Source organism: Amyelois transitella, chromosome Z (genome assembly GCF_032362555.1).
Source record: "Amyelois transitella isolate CPQ chromosome Z, ilAmyTran1.1, whole genome shotgun sequence".
In the NCBI taxonomy this organism is placed as follows: domain Eukaryota; kingdom Metazoa; phylum Arthropoda; class Insecta; order Lepidoptera; family Pyralidae; genus Amyelois; species Amyelois transitella.
This window is the reverse complement of record NC_083535.1, coordinates 3,375,025-3,391,762: the sequence shown is the minus strand read 5'-3', so window position 1 is coordinate 3,391,762 and position 16,738 is coordinate 3,375,025. Positions and strand designations below refer to the sequence as shown.

Below are 16,738 nucleotides of genomic sequence, written 5' to 3'. Positions count from 1 at the left end.
TTTCGACTGTGCGTTGTCTGTCAGTCAGTCACTCAGTAACGGAAGAGTTTTATATATATAGATTTACGATCAAGTACTTATGAATGGACAGAGTAAGATCATGTAAAGCTTAGATTGAGATTGTCGACTTATTTATAAATAAATAATAAGCGTGTCCACTTCTTGCTAATGTGCAGTTTTGGAAATGTTTTAGCGTGCATGACGGATACGTGAACTAAAATTAAATTATCGATGTCTTCAAAGGGAGAAAATATTTTTTTTACTTTTTATTTTATAGATATAAATTACACTGGATAATACAGGATAGGTTCCCTCAAAACGGGTTGACACAGGAAATAGAGTTTTGACTGCATGTTCTGTCTACCCCAACAAGGGATATACATACACGTTTTAATATCTGAGAATGAAATTTTTTAGAATAAAAATTACTGAAAGCTAGTTTGCATATAGAGGGTTGAGTAATATATCAATATGCGAAAGTATTATTAATTGAAAGAAACTTCAAGTAATGTTTTTAAATATATGGAAAAAAATAACACATTTATACCGTGCGAAAGAATATCAATCTAAAGCTACAGACGTAATAACATCAAAGCTCGAAAGCTCAGTCATGTAAAATGTACAAACACACTTAAGTCAAATATTAAAATATGGTTTTTCAACACAAAGCAATTTTTGAACGAGATCCACTTGGCACTTTTGTCAATGCCAGTCACAGATAAAAAAGAACTAATTCGATCGCCGGTGTGTTTATTTACATATTTCAGATTTTTGTTACAGATACTTAAATTGAAATAATTTTTCATTAAATTATTGTAACATGTTCATGCAATGCTTCTAAAAATTATTCAGCATAATTTTCATCAGGTAATTGGTAAATAAGAAACGTCAAAGTATTTTGATCACATACAATAATCTATTGTTTCTTCTATAATTTACTTTTTAATTAATGGATTGTAAATTTGAATATTCTCATCTCACCTTCTTATTCAGAATGTTTTTACCTTTCTATTTAAGTGATTTAAGGAATGATAAGTTTAACTGGGCTGCAGTCTTAGGCTCCAATTTCAATAAATAATTGAAACCTTGGTTATCATTATGATACCTGTATTAATATAAACATGCATCTTATTTAAGATAGTGAAAGATCATTAGCGATAGCAACGAAATCAAACAAAGCTGCTTTCTTTTAAATTGAAAAAAAAATTTGATGCAAGTGACTACAAGATAAATTAAACAATTAAACTTTATTTATGAAATAATCATCTTGACATCTTTGGTTTAAAAAGATGTTTATATTTTCTTGTTAGATAACAAGGTTAAATGACAAGAAACATAGTATGTAACTGATTGAAGTTTAATACATTGGAGATTATAGTTCTTATCATTAACACCTGATAATGGACTGAGTCATTCACATTTAAGCAAATCATGATTTAGGTATGCCATGAAAATGAGGTATAGGTATCAGTTTTGATAATACAGCATACCTACAATTAGATATATTTTTTTTAAATGATATATCTTGATACCTATCTATTTTATTTTATAATATTATTCCATCAGCTAATTGATTCAGAATTAATTCAACTGTCACTTTCATACTTGACTCATGCATATTATGTTTTGATTGAGAACCTATAATGTTGATAAAAACTTACATGTGTTTCATAAATTTCAGTATTTAGGCATATTTATTGTACCTTATTTGCATATTTATTGTATCTTATTTAAAGAGATAAGAAGTGATCCTGTGCACAAAGCATCAATAAATTTCTAAAAATCACCAAACTTGTCATTTTTATATATATTAACTTTCCTTATTTTTCTTCTGATTGTTGCAGATCCTAGAACAGCAATAGAGTGTAATGATATTCAAATCGTAAGATGTTCAAAATCGAGTCATACGTGACTCCGATTTTGTTAAGTTATGTCGACAAATATGTACGAGATTTCAAGCCTGCCGATGCTCAGGTATTGGACTTATGACTATGCTTCTACATTATTCATAAATACAAGTACTACTTATGTACATTTGGTGTTAATCAGAGCTGCGGTCACAAGTCATCTGTTAGCACTGATCACTGTAAAAAGAATCCTATAATCTTTATAATTTCCCTTCATATTAGATGGGATAGTTTATTAAAACATTGTAAGATCACATACTTTCTACTTCCAACAAGACTTACTGTCCATAGTTAGGTCACTTATTCACACCTTGAATGAACAGAATTTAGAGGAATATAGCCCTGTAGACAATTTATTAACAATTGTACTAATTGGAAAGCTCCATTCTTTAAAACCTACATGCATGTTTTTTGTTGTTGTGAAAACCAATTTAATACTTCGTTTATGTCACCCACAACCTTACGTGAGGGATATGAAATCAAATTGCTACTATTCAGTCTTTTTGAGGCTGTACGCTCTGTCTACCCGGTAACAAATAATGATGCAATATATATGAATGAAATAAAGGTGTCGCTATGGGGCGGGGGAGTGGCCCTGCATAACCTGGTGCTCAAGGCCGACGTGCTGCAGCAGGAGGTTTCTCTGCCATTCACCCTGGTGTCCGGGAGGATTCACGAACTCCTCATACAGGTGCCGTGGACTAAGATCATGTCAGAGCCCATCGTGGTCACCATTGACACAATAGGTGAGTAATAAAGCTATTAAATCTTAAATTGTATGATTGGCTAAGTGGATATATTAAAAACTTTTTTTAAAAATCGTTAAGTTTTAAAAAGTTATTAAATTAAATTTCAGCAGAATCATCACTTATAACAGTAAATCAAAATAATAATATTAAAACATGTTAAATTTAAAAAATACAATACACAGTTAAAGGCCATCTGACCAAATGACCCCAACTGTATTTTTATAAATAATGTTAACTTCTGCACTTTTATTTCAGATGAAAAATATTATCTCCTTAGCATAATAATATCTAATTTTTGCAGAATGTGTGTTGAGTCTGAATCCGCCAGCCTCTCCAGATGCCAGCCAGCCACCAGAATCACCTAGGTAACTTTATTTGTTTAGAAATAAAGCGCATGCATCTCTCCAGTAAAATTTGTCTCAATGGTTTGGTGTTTTCAGTTAAGCTGTTGTATTCTTCCACAATAGCTAGGTTACTAATTAAAAATCTGACTTCTAATATATTAAGAGATTAAGATCCTGTTTATCTTTAAAAATTCAAGACAAAATGCGTTTAAATTCTCATCATGATATCTGCTGGTCTATTTGGTAACAAATAAACATTATTGTGTGTACCAGCTCCCTAACTAGCATTTAGCCTGAGTATACATAAAAATATATAGACGTGGTGTGTGTATGAATAAATGATATAAATATTATTGTTTCAGTCGCAAGACGCAAGTAGTAGAAGCCCCGCCTGGGTATATGCAAGCGCTTGTTCGCCGTATTGTCAGTAATATTGCGTTAAGAGTGCACCACCTTATCGTGAAATACGTGCAAGATGATATCGTGATGTCTCTTAATGTGAAACATGTGGCCGTCGACAGCGCTGGAGTCAACTGGGAGCCCGCTTTTGCTGGTAACTGAAATATTAAAATAAATTAATATTAAAAAAAGTCATAATGTATTGTTGAGTTATAAGCTTTAAGAGTGCACTGCCTTATCGTGTATACGTACAAAATGATATCATGATGTCTCTTAATGCGAAACCAGTGGCCGTCGAGCGCTGGACTTCCGCTTTGTATGAATTATGGGATCATACGCAAAAGTGTGTGTAAACCTTATCTTTATGTTCACATGCGAATATTTATTTTTGTGATGATTTATAAAAAGCACTTTCCTTGGTTCAACAATATATTTATTTTGTTGAAAACAGACATAGACCCATCCTACCCTGTCATCAGAAGATTGGTTCAATTGGATGATCTCACGCTATGCCTGGATCGCGCGGATTCCGACGGCAAAATACGATACTACCAGGAGCCGCTGTTGTATAGATGTCAATTAAACTTCAGGTAACTAACAGTAGATTTTGTCCATTAGAAATATCCAGCTATTCTATACAACTGCCTCTATGTGACTGAAGAATTTATGTGTCAGCTTTAAATTTGAGCAGAAAACAACGTACGCTGCACGACGACGACTTATTATTTCTATAGTTTCAACTAAAATATGGCATTTCCATTGTTTAACAACATTTATTAATCCATTACAAAGTCTACGAAGTTTCCATATTTTAAACCATACATTATGTAATCGGGACTAACGCCAGGAGAAAGAAGAAGAATAGATTATATTAATTTCTGCGAGGTGTTTCGCTTCAGTGGGAATTTCCACATAGTAAGCTTATGTTGCTACTGAATGTCTATCTATTCAATCTCTGTGCCAAATTTTGCCAAAATAGGTCCAGTATATTTAAAGTTACTAAAAATTTTAAAAACTCTTTTCTCGTTAATATATAAATAAGTATGGATATAGTTATGTAATCTTTGATTTTACTTCTACAGGGTTTCAACCAAATTAGTATCCGCCAATACTCGCCGTGCTAGCAGTATAGCGGTCCAACTCCGGTCATCAAAGCTGGCGTTCAGCGTGACGAACGATCAGTTGGTCCTGTTGATCAGATTGCTTCGCGAACGAAGCATGGTCGAAGCGAAGCAACCTCCACCACCTGTTAAAACCACCAATGCAGTCAGAGAAGCACCGTTGCGTGAGTATTTTTTATAACACTTATAAGTCATATCCTAGATAAGTGCCAATTTTGCGAATTGCTTTATGTTGAGTAGCGCCTTAACTTTTTGGGTCGATTGTTCCGAAGTGTATACTATTTTGCACTAGACTTATTAGGAGCACTTTGCGTCAATTTACCCCTTTTTTCCAAGATAGCTTCATCCCAACTAATATTAATGCGAAAGTAAATGTGTTATGTGTTCGTTTGTGGTCTCTTCACGCGTTGTCTGTTGAACCAATCTTAAAGAAGGACGTAGGGTACATTTCGTCCCGGTAAAGACTACAGTTTCCGTGGGATTTGCGAAATGCCTGTATTTTTTTTAAAGGTGAAAGAACGGTCGATTCGCTGGTGCGTAGGTGCGGGTCAAATAGCTATACTTATAATAAATTAACGTCGAATAAAACGGGAAAGTCAATGGTTTTTACCTATGGTTTATTCATTTATTTAATATTATTCCAATATAGATTCTACATCATCGAATTCCGCCGAGCCAGTAAGACAAGAGAGCTGGTCTGAGTGGGCATGGTCTTGGTTGCCCACGTGGGCTGACCGAGAAGGGGGAGTGGAAGAAGCACCATTGCCTGCCACACCGTTACCAGTATACTTCGTTGCATATCTGGATGACATCTCGCTGGCTTACAAGGTAGTTTATAAATAAAGAAAAGAGACAAGGGGAAGGGGATGCATGGATGTCGATGTAATTTTGTCAATGAAGATTTTCTTTCAGTTGTATGAAAATTTAAGTGTAGATACCTAAAGGGAATCATTTTAATGTCTTTTAAGTTATAAACAAACTCTTATTGAAATTTTATTTGTTTAGATAATGGAACTGGAAGCGACGAGTAGGAAGCGCGCGCGCAGCATCCTGGAATTCTCTGCTATTCACGCCGCGATAAAAAGCAGCATTTGTTCGCCGACGACGTTACGCGTACGCTTCGGAGCGAGGCTGCTTACGTTGAGTTCCCACGGGAAATGTGTTTGTGGTCATGTGGATCTCAATGCGGTAAGTCAAATGTAGGTATTATATTTTATAGTGTATGCCGTGTTAGAAGAGGCATGAAGTTGCACCATTTTTTAAAGTATTTGGGTGTTGCGTAACAGGAATAGAATCAAAGTGAACACTGTGGAGAGGATTGCGTTTAGAACGAAATTGTGACAATAATAGGAAAGGTAATGGTTAGATGATTTGTTTATGTTGAAAATATGAATGATAGCAAGTATAAATGAGAACGTCGATTAATATTTTAGACCGTCTGTATGTAAATCTGCTTCTCCCCGACTTATTTACGCCTCGTATATAGTACATACGCATAGGTAGGCAGAGACCTACATCTTTCCACTACATAAATAATTGTCCAATTTACATATTTCAGAGCCAAAATCAGCCTACAATATACCTGAAAAAGGCCGAAGTAGAAGATATAGAATGGAATTGGCCAGAAGACGACTTCAACGAGCACAAAGTAGAATGCGCACAAGTGGCCGATGAGGAGTATCGAGTGACGCCTGAGCCCACCTTGCCCACCCCTGATACTGCGGTGAGAGTTGAATAAACTAGCAGCTGCTTATATTGAACCTAAAAATACTTTAGCTCTTTAAGAAAAATACTTAAGGCAAAAGCAGCATTTTATTCAGTTTTCAAAATATGAAATTTGTCAAAGATCTCACGCCCTTTTTTAAAAGTCTAAACGTACGGTAATATATTCCAATGTGTGTTTTTAATCGAAAACTTCCAACGTTTCTGGGCACTTGTACAAACGTGATGTTGCCCTCACTGAAATAATCGAGATTAAATTTTGTCATCAGGCCCAAAGCCGCCCAGTATTAGAGGAGACGGAGACGAACCCCGGAGATCCTGAAGAACCAATAACAACCGAACCTGTGGAGGAAACTGACCTGTTGTTCCAAAAAATGGCGCCAGTGTTCTACGTAGAGTATACGCACGAGAGGTCGCCGCCGAATAGACATGATAATCCGTATGATAACCCGCCCAGGGACTTCGAATATAGGTAAATTACATATAGACAAATAGTTAATAGGAATTAAATCACTCATATTAATCCGTACTAATAGTTTTAGACTTTTGTGCCGTGTGGATCCCGGCACCAATGAAGAAAGAATAGGATCATTCCCCACTCGTTCCCATAGATGTCGTAAAATGCGACTAAGGGAAAGACTTATAAGTTTGGGATTCGTCTTTTACGCGATGGGCTATAAAGATAAGATCTATAAATATAGGTTATATTTGTATATTTTTATATATATAAATAACGTCTTTATCTACTTATTTGGTTCTTTTTTTTTAGTGACTGGGTAGAAATGTGCAATATGAAGGTCAAGGTTCATCCGATCGAGGTGAAAGTGTGCATGGGACTCATACACAGGGTTCACGAGTTGGAGAATGTTCTAAACGAGTTGCCGCCTCTTCAGGAACAGGGTATGACTTAATTTATTTGTAAAAATGTTGACCATTATGTTGCAATTAATTTAACTTGCCATAATTTTGAGGCACGTGTAAGATAGATAAAGTACCCTTTATTGCACATAAAATTATAACTACAGATTTATCGTAAGATATTTTGTGACAAAAAGTGTGTCTAAAGAAGTATTAGTATTATAGAGTTATTAATTTTTATACTCGTTTTTTTACCTGTTATTAAGGGGAGTTGATGGGTCAAAAAAACTTTTCATAATTATATTCTGCTTAACATCTTTATCTAAGTATAAGATGAAAATTTTCCTTGTCCAGAATTAGGGATGCGTACCTTGACTGTCGAAGAAAATGAAGCATTGCAAGACAACCTGCCTCAAAGGAAAATTGTGATAGAGGTGAGGATGTGTTTCGTATTAATTCTTATGTAGTTCCTTTTCTTTCATAATAAATAGAAAATCTGTCGCTGTTTCACTTTTTATTATTACGTGAAACGGGACAGCGATACTACAGTGGCTGTTGGGTAAATCAGGTATTAACATGAAGCTACTCCTGTCTATCCTCCGCAACCTTTGCAGTTGAACCTAAACCATATTAGCTGCGTGTATTGTCACGCCTTATTGTTATTTATATTCAGTATATTATGTACAACCCAAGACAAACAAAAGAGTTTCATTTACAACAAAATACATGTAATTAAAGTGATTTTATTGTTTTCATTTTGCAGATGCAAGGAGTGAACATAGTCGTGCATCCGTTAGATCATTTGCAGAATCATCACGAGCGGCCGTCTCCTTCCCCTATTATGTTAAACATCGATTTACCAGACGCCATCATTGTTATCAACGGCCCTTTGTATCCAAACAGGTAAAATATGTTTTATTTATATATCTTTTTTCTTTTCATTAATGTTTTCGGTAGGACTGTAGCTTTTAACAGCTATGCCAGGATTGGTTTATACAAGCTTATTCTAAGTACTCCATAACAGCTCTTTAGATTTAGATCGTGTCTTGTCTAATATTTGAGATTGTAACTCAAACTCAAAGTTCAATTGCTAGAATTAATCAGAGTTATTAAAAACAAATTTACATCGTTCTAACAGCCTAGCTCATTAGAATTATGAAAATATATATTTTAGACCCTAACGTCTCTAATGAGCAAATCTAAACGAGATATATACATATTCATACGTCCCTCATATTAAGGATTATAATGTCCCAATTTTTCGTTTCTCCACAAATTAATACATAAGTGATTAGTATCTGCTATCATGGTATATGGTAGGAGGTTCTCAATCATATGCGTTATATTTTTTTCCACAGGGTATGCTCGGCCGCTTGCCAACTGCCAGAAGACTCCGGTCCTCTGTTCCAAGGGGCCCGCCTTACCTTATCAGTAGCCATTCCCTCTCTACAATTCCGCTTACTGTCCCCGAGAGATACACAGCCAAGGCAGTGCGCAAGAACTGATTTGCGATTGGTCGTCCATGTACTCCTAAATAAGAAGTACTTCGACAGAAGACAGACGGTGCAGCTGTCTTATACTATGAAGATCCGTGAGTTGTTGCTTTTATCTTCCCAATTAGGTTTACTGTCACCAAAGAGTCCTCAATTATTTTTACTATGACCGAGGGATACATAGACAGGACAATGCGCAAAAATGAGTTGCGATTGGTCGTCCATCTAAAATAGACGGTATAGCTGTTTTATATTATGAAGATCCGTAAGTTCTTACTAACTTTTCTAAAAATCATATTACTGTCACCATGGGTTCTAAAATCCAGCGAGAGATGAGACACGCTTTCATGAAAAGTAATGGGCAGAAACGCCGCGGTTCTGTTCCGTTGAACTTAGAGATTTCAATACAAGCATACACTTTAGATAGACCTTAATTTTCCATCAGGGTGATTCTGCTCAGCTATCTTTATAATTTATATTTTCTGAGTACAGGTGAAATAAACCTAAGTGGTTCAGCCGCAAGATTGGAAGCCGCTTACCGCGTGCCAGCGTCGCTGATGAGGAACCAAGTGGCGGCTGCATTGAGGTACACTTCGCTTCCCAACGACGCGATTCACGATGAAGGTTGGTTCTTTTCGTTCAGTTGTTTGCGTTGAACCTGCTGTTTTCAGGATTTATAAGTCATATTAATGTCATTTTACAACTTATATATTCTTATAGAGCATTATTATATGCAAAACGAGTAAGTTGTCACCTGTAAGCGATTTAAGATGCATTATAAAATGTTCAATTGGCATGACATGTCACAAAAGTAGGTCTGCCAAAGTCTAGGTAGGGTTTTTAAGCAGAGGCTAAAGGTTCCATCTCTGAACAAAAGATGTCCTCTTGGTTTTGACAATATGCCTTAAATTCTTTCTAAGCCTTAGCTTTCACATGACTCTAATTATAGGTATGGTCTTTCTATCGTCATCATGTCGTGTAGGTGAAAAGATGTCCATTAGTTTTTTCGCTCTATTAAAGTGGCATAATCACATAATTTATATTGCAATAATAGTATGCAGAGATCGTGACAAGTGGAAAGATGTAGGTAATATCTGCCTACCCCTCCGGGAAAAAGGCGTGATTTTATGTATGTATGTACAATTTATATTCACTTGAGATGATTACTTATTGTTTACCTTCGCAGAAGCGGTGACAGTTGATTTGACCATTGAAGACATCGCAGTTCGCGGATATTTAACGAAGGACATTAACACTCACATCATGTCTGTTCAGGCGGCCAGGGCCACTGCTTTTCATGCTCAAAGTAAGTTTGTCCGGCTTTTAAGTTAACTTATAATATATATATGCTCAGTGTAAGTATGGCCAGCATATAGTCTATGGTAAGCAAGTAAATACTTTATTGTTAGTTTATAAGTACATTAAAACAAGAAGCATAATACAAAGGCGAGCTTACGAGTACCCCTTAGTGGTATCTCTCCCAAATTCTCTAAAAGCTTTCTCTAAAAAGGGTAAAGCTGGAGTTTTGAGTAACCGCAAACACTGAAAGTGTGCTACTCTATTGTATAATTTCCTTATAGTCATATTTGGTTGCTCTATGATTGTGTTTTTTCCTCTGGACAGAGCTAAATGATAATATTACTTTTTTATATTTACAGGAGACGAGGAAGTAAAACAAGCTTGGATATTTTCCGCACCAGAAGCACCATCTACGACGTAAGTGTTTAAGAGTGTGGTTTTTTGGCATTTAGGTTCTCTTCAGAAATCTCTCTTCCGCTTTCTTAAGTTTCCTCCGTTGTTTTACACCATTTGTACATACATACATCCACACAATTATCTTCTCCGGTGAGAAGATAATTGTGTGGACTGTTAACTTAAGTCCATTACACACGATTCCTGCATACTACCACTTAATTCACATTCGTTACTTCCTTCATACAATTAATACATATCAATATATGTAATATACATATATTGTTGCAGACCTTATCTAAGGCTGGCCATGCAATGGTGTGCCCAGCCGTTGTCCAATTCCCTAGACTATTTGGGAGTGTGGACGGAACCCATGGCGTTTTCCGTCGACCCACTCTTCATCACGTTCCTTGCATACAAGCCACATATGAAAAATATAGGTGAGTATTTTAATTGTGTAACATATATCCATCGGCTTATAAAAAAGTGCATGCAAAATCGCGCAAACAAAGTTGCTTTCCAAATTGTAATTTGATGAGAGTTTTGAAATCCTAAGTGAAGTAATTAACTGTTTTTTAAAATTTTATATGTTATAGTCAGTTATCTCTTTAATGAATTACAAAAAACTAAATTAAAGGTATTAAAGTGGCTGTGAAACTTCGACTTCAGAGAACAAATGTAGACTTTTAGATATCGATAAAAGATATAAAATTAAAGTAATAAAAGTATGTAATTATTATCACTATATATTATAAAGTCCTCCTTTTTTCTCTTGTCTGTATGTACGCGCTAATCTCGGAATGTAGTGGGCGGATTTCGTTCCTGTTTGTAATGCTGAAAAGAGGGTTTTCTGAGCAAATTTCTATGTATCTAGAAGTAGATGTTACCCGAGTGTAACCGAGGCGGGTCGCTAGTGGTTTATAAACGCGCTGACCTAATTATTACAAACTTTGACGCAATTGACTTCAAGTACTTTTTTCATGTTTACAGATTTTAATACGTCTGGCATAATATCCGCTAAAAGTAGCCAGTTCTTCCAAAGAAGGCGGACCACTCCACCCGTAAGTTTGGAATCGTAAATTCAAATTACTACTGCTTATTTATTTATTTAAACTTTATTGTACAAAATATCAATGTAAAGCACAATTAGAGGACTTAGAGCTATAACATTATCTACCAGTCAACCATTGGGTCTGCCAGAGAACTGCTTATAGGCTAACTATATTATTATTAAATTTATATATCATTAAATTAATAAGTGTGTGTAATTAAATTAATTAATGGCTGTGCACAGGGGCGTGTTGGTCCCGACATTAATGTATGGGAGTGAAAGTTGGGTATGGCAAAAGAAGCATGAAAGCAGAATAAATGCAGTGGAAATGAGAGCGTTAAGGAGTATGATGGGTGTGAAATTGAGTGACAGGATAAGGAACAGCGTGATAAGGGAATGTTGTGATGTGAAAGAAGATGTAGTTACAGGAATAGAAAAGGGTATGTTAAGATGGTTCGGTCATGTGGAGAGGATGAATGAAAGCAGGTTGACTAAGCAGATATACAAGGAGAGTGTGGAGGGAAAGGTCGGAGTGGGAAGACCTAGACGAACGTATCTTGATCAAATTAAGGACGTCCTGGTAAAGGGTCAGGTCAAAAGTACCCGAAACCGCCGAGCTTGTATGAAGAGAGTTATGAATGTGGACGAAGCGAAAGAAGTATGCAGAGATCGTGGCAAGTGGAAAGAGGTAGTCTCTGCCTACCCCTCCGGGAAAGAGGCGTGATTTTATGTAAATTAATAAGTTCACCTTAAATTTATGTCAATATTTTTTTTATAGAGATGGTCTTTTTTCGGATATATTTATGCATCATTTTCTTTTCCAGTCTTCAAGCGGTCGCAGTAGCGGACGGGAAGCGGAGTTAGTTCACGTGCGCCCGCGCAGCTCTAGTAGCGAACCAAGTGAGAAGAAAGAGCAAAAACCAGAACAACCTCCGGTGAGTTTATAGTTGTATATTTGAAAAAGTTGTTGTAATTATAAATCCCCGATTAAATTTAAGTCCAACCCTGTAAAATTTGAGTGTTCTTACTTGCACCAATTGAAACTGTAACCAATTCACGATATCACTTTCTAATCTAGCCAAAACCTCGCGTCCATCTCCTAAGCGGCGAGAATCTCTTGTCACTATACGAGCGTCTGCGTCGTATGCTGCTTAACGTGGAACTAGGACTTGTCCTAGTATACGTGACTTCTTCCACTGCATCAGCCCTCGACTGTGCCACAGTACGAGATGCTATGGAGCGTCACGCCAGCAATTCCAGTGTACTGGCTCTAGGGTAAGTCTCATTATTATCTGTTTTTCTTCTTATATCACTAACAGCGTCTGCGTCGTGTAGCGCGTTAAGTACGTGGAACTAGTTGTTGACCTTGTATATGTGACTTTTTCTACTACGAGTACGTCAGCACTCGACTGTGCTACAGTGCGGAAAGTTATGGAGCGTCACGTCAGCATTTCCAGTGAACTAGCTTTGGGGTTTTTTGTAATTCTTTTCTATAGAAGGATGACACATGATAAAACGCGTGTGTCGTACTGTGTTAAGTTCAAATTTGAAGTTCTGCATAAAGATCTGGTCATTATGTTTGGCTTACGTTACCTCAACTTTATGAAATTTCAAAATTTTGTCAGTTATATACAAATATTATTTGTTCCACAGACTTGGTCGCCTCTCCATGCATTCTAGTTCCACCAAGAAACACTTGTGGCAAGAGATCCGGCATGATGGACCGACTTTCATAGAAAAGAAATCAGGAGGTAAATCAAGTTTGTTTTATTGTTTGTCTTAATGTAATTCGAGGTCTTTTAAAAGACAGTAAGACGCGACAAAAAGTATCAAATTACATACATGCATACAACCTCGTCTTTATCTCTTACGGGACGGACAGAGCCAACAGTCTCTAAAAGACTGAAAGGCCACGTTCAGCTGTATGGCTTAATGATGGAGTTGGGATTAAAAGCCTATCGCCTAAAATAATTATACCAAATAAATTAGCTTTTCCCTTGTTTGATTTTGACAACTTGTCCGGGAAGAGAAAGAGCTGCTACACACTTATGTTTTTACTTCACTGCCAAACCAGCATGAGAAAATAATGGATTTATTTTCTAAATAAAATACAAGGTATATTGACATCAACATAACATAAATTTACAACCCCAAGTTCAGGTGTAAAAGAAGCGATGGAACAAATTACTAACAATTCTATTTTTCTCATCAGATGACGACGAATCATTCCCATGGAAAGTGCGCCTAGCTGAAATGTCTTGCTTTACGCTAGAAACTGCGTCCTTCATATCAGAAAAGGAAGGCATAGACAAATCCGCAAGCGGCCTCCGTTCCCAGATCAAGATGATCTCGGGAGTTCATCCCAGAACTGTGTTGGAACTAACCACAACTACGGTCACATTGTCTGTGGTCACCAAATCTTTACACATCAAAGTGCCAATGAAGACTGATAAAAAGAAATCAGCCAGTGTCAAACCGGAGGAGGAGGTGAGTCGTTTACTTAATTTTTTAACAATTAAGTGTTTGTAAATTGCGATAAAAGTGATCTGATGAGTAAGACTAAGTTGAGACTTTCATTAGACGTTTTTCGCTTTGTAAATCATCTTTTTTTTTTCATGACGCGGGTTTTGTGGGATGTTAATAGATTTTATAGTATCTTATAAAAATAAGGCTCGAACTTATTTTGGGTCAAGCTCAATCTGTGTAATTTGTTCTGATATATGTATTTATTTTGATATAATATGATAATTAAAACAGGCAATGTTTTTGTTTCAGAAACTGAAGTATTTCACGACTGGTTCAGAATTTAAACCATCTACCTTGAAGGAATTTCTCCGCGGGCCGGCCAAGTAAGTTGTTTACATCTAGTATTTAAAGTACCTAGATAAAATGTGTTCGAAATCTTACACTTTTCTGCACTTCAATTGTCGATAATGAAAGTAGCGTATCATAGAACGAACGAACGAATGTTTTGAAACTTATGAATTGATTACCTAAATATATAACATCTTTGTTTCAATTGTTCGAAATACTTTTAAATATACATATATCAGTAATTTTCATTTATTTTGAAAGTGCAATGGTTTGTTCCTAATTTGCCTTTAAAGATATTATTATCTTTTTGTTACAGGCGCAAGAAGACGGACGTAAGTTTTAGATTCAACTATCAGTATTTTCCGAAATAGCTTGATCCGAAATAGATTTTACACTGTTAATTTCTTAAATACGATTAGACAGCCTGGCGTCAAACTCCTTCAACCATCTCATAACCAGTATAAGTTGGCCGTGACTTATTTTTTCAAGCTCAAACAATAAATATATTTATTTTTATCGTAGGCTGATAAAGAAAATCAAAAGCAGCCAACTCGCCAACAATCGACGGAGACGGTGGTTGGTCCAGTTGTATCTTTGGGCGTCCACATGCATGCCGATACACCACCCGTCATCGTCAGGATTTCTCATGATCAGGTTAGTGGTACTTGTTACTTAAGGACTAGATTTAAGGTTTATTTTGAAATCAGCAAATCCAAATAATAGTCAATAAAAATGCAATATTTCACTTGAATCCATAGGAATGATACAGTTCTCATCCTACATCACACACACTTTTGTGCACAGTTGTAAAGCTTTCGTATAAAGGTCAAAGCCATTAGTTGCGACGTCACATTCACCAGTATCTATAGTCTTATATCATTCCGGATTTTCTTGAGTGCACATCGATGTATAAAATATGTTGATTAGGTCCACGTGATGGCTTCCGCGATACATTGCTTCAAACACATCGTGACTCTACTCCAACGCCCGCCTATAGTCACTCCGAGATACCACACTTCCCAACGATCATTAATAAGGTAAATACAAAACAAATTAAAATATACATACGTTCAATCAAGCTTCTTTTTCTGAAGGGGTGTGGGCAGATTGCCATATTTACTGTTCTGGGGGGGCCTAACTTTGTGAAAATTATGGGGTGAGCAACAATACTATATGAAAAGGGAAGACTACATTCTATACATCTTTTCACTCTTTACAATCACTGTTTGTTTACTATTACTTCACCATGCTGTAATAATTTCGTGCAAGCTCTTAGTTTTGCAGTATTTTTAACCTGACCTTGATATTGTACTTTTCATATACGTTTCACATTTTTGCTGGTATTCTTTTTTCAAATTGTGGATACGTTATTGTACTCGCAGGTCTGTCACTGAAATAGACGAAGTACGAGACAGCCAATCGGAGAGCACCATTAGTGAATCCAGTGAACTTATATCTATATACGAAGCCAAATCAGCAGTTGAACGTAAGTTTTGATTAATCGATCGATTAGTATGCCTAATCGTCCATCGGTTTGTATAGAGCACAATCTCAATTAGCAAAATTGGCATGTTTCATTAAGTGGCATTCTTAGAAAAATCTGAATAATTAGTCAAAAATATTTGCATGACAACAAAGTAATTTATTGAATTGCATAGTGTCTATTTTATTTCCGTTCAGTTTCCCTGCCCCTTGATGTCTAAAGTTTTTAATCTACACCTTGATAATCCTACATTTCCCTTTAAAGTATATCGTTGCCACCAAAAATAATTTTATACTAGTATCTTACAAAATATGAGATCTAACAATGGGTATTATTAAACCGACTTTCTCTTTACAGCTGGCTTGAAACTGAAGAAATTCTTTTGGTTCCAATGGGTGGTGGGGCGGGCTACTCTGGTCGTGTCCACCCCGCAAGTAAAGTTCGCGTTTGACATCGATGACGTCATCACCACCGTTGACCTCCAAGAGCATTATAATCAGTTCAAACTGAAGTTGGCATCGGCTTCTGTCAAACATTACGAACGGTTAGTATGGTTGAATATATATGTATTGTTTCTCTGAAAATTTATTGAACATGTCATGTTTAAAGGCAAGAACTTTGGTGAATGAATGTTTTATCATGGACCTGGAAGCCACACTAACTTTCACTTAATTCAGAAAGAAAAAATACTTTCATATTTTCATGTTAGGCTCCCTACACATGAACATCATTTTGCTGTCGACCACCCAACGTTGAGCTGCGCCTACAGCAAAATGCTTTGTGTGTGAATAGTACCTTAACGTTCAAACCTAGACCTGACAAAATGTCATTGATGCAGAATAAAGCTAGATGCACTCTGCATACGATATTATTATTATACGAGCAAACTCAAACTCTGATATTTTTGAGTGGGTAGGAGAACAACTGGTAGAGGTAATATTAAATTCTTCAAACTTTAATTATTTCTCCCATATCCGTTTAGACTCAGTGAGGACTGGACAGCGGGGGTGCTGGGCGGGCGAGTGTTGGAAGCGCGAGAGCCCACCAATCAGAAGGAGGAAAACCACTTCATATCCATCACCGTTACTCAAGCGCAGTACGTACA

General features: G+C 36.3%; 1 protein-coding gene across 4 annotated transcripts in view; it reads left to right on the top strand.

The window, feature by feature from the left end:
• The first annotated feature begins 719 nt into the window (after nucleotides 1-719).
• The window catches only part of LOC106130565 (uncharacterized), a 50,965-nt gene continuing 34,946 nt past the window's right edge, over nucleotides 720-16,738 (top strand). For 2 of the 4 annotated variants that reach the window (XM_060953416.1, XM_060953414.1), the window contains exons 1-31: nucleotides 720-867; nucleotides 1,845-1,974; nucleotides 2,476-2,653; nucleotides 2,958-3,021; nucleotides 3,363-3,553; nucleotides 3,851-3,989; nucleotides 4,482-4,684; nucleotides 5,170-5,348; nucleotides 5,526-5,708; nucleotides 6,079-6,243; nucleotides 6,512-6,714; nucleotides 7,012-7,142; nucleotides 7,455-7,534; nucleotides 7,864-8,003; nucleotides 8,459-8,691; nucleotides 9,086-9,217; nucleotides 9,780-9,899; nucleotides 10,252-10,309; nucleotides 10,577-10,725; nucleotides 11,276-11,346; nucleotides 12,161-12,271; nucleotides 12,415-12,611; nucleotides 12,990-13,087; nucleotides 13,549-13,823; nucleotides 14,112-14,185; nucleotides 14,467-14,482; nucleotides 14,673-14,804; nucleotides 15,078-15,187; nucleotides 15,533-15,636; nucleotides 15,991-16,177; nucleotides 16,616-16,729. In XM_060953416.1, coding sequence (XP_060809399.1) covers nucleotides 1,888-1,974; nucleotides 2,476-2,653; nucleotides 2,958-3,021; nucleotides 3,363-3,553; nucleotides 3,851-3,989; nucleotides 4,482-4,684; nucleotides 5,170-5,348; nucleotides 5,526-5,708; nucleotides 6,079-6,243; nucleotides 6,512-6,714; nucleotides 7,012-7,142; nucleotides 7,455-7,534; nucleotides 7,864-8,003; nucleotides 8,459-8,691; nucleotides 9,086-9,217; nucleotides 9,780-9,899; nucleotides 10,252-10,309; nucleotides 10,577-10,725; nucleotides 11,276-11,346; nucleotides 12,161-12,271; nucleotides 12,415-12,611; nucleotides 12,990-13,087; nucleotides 13,549-13,823; nucleotides 14,112-14,185; nucleotides 14,467-14,482; nucleotides 14,673-14,804; nucleotides 15,078-15,187; nucleotides 15,533-15,636; nucleotides 15,991-16,177; nucleotides 16,616-16,729 — 4,124 coding nt within the window. In that variant the 5' untranslated portion in view covers nucleotides 720-867; nucleotides 1,845-1,887. Of the gene's footprint in view, nucleotides 868-1,561; nucleotides 1,700-1,844; nucleotides 1,975-2,475; nucleotides 2,654-2,957; nucleotides 3,022-3,362; nucleotides 3,554-3,850; nucleotides 3,990-4,481; nucleotides 4,685-5,169; nucleotides 5,349-5,525; nucleotides 5,709-6,078; nucleotides 6,244-6,511; nucleotides 6,715-7,011; nucleotides 7,143-7,454; nucleotides 7,535-7,863; nucleotides 8,004-8,458; nucleotides 8,692-9,085; nucleotides 9,218-9,779; nucleotides 9,900-10,251; nucleotides 10,310-10,576; nucleotides 10,726-11,275; nucleotides 11,347-12,160; nucleotides 12,272-12,414; nucleotides 12,612-12,989; nucleotides 13,088-13,548; nucleotides 13,824-14,111; nucleotides 14,186-14,466; nucleotides 14,483-14,672; nucleotides 14,805-15,077; nucleotides 15,188-15,532; nucleotides 15,637-15,990; nucleotides 16,178-16,615; nucleotides 16,730-16,738 lie in introns of those variants that run through there. The other 2 variants (XM_060953417.1, XM_060953415.1) reach the window with 2 other exon arrangements.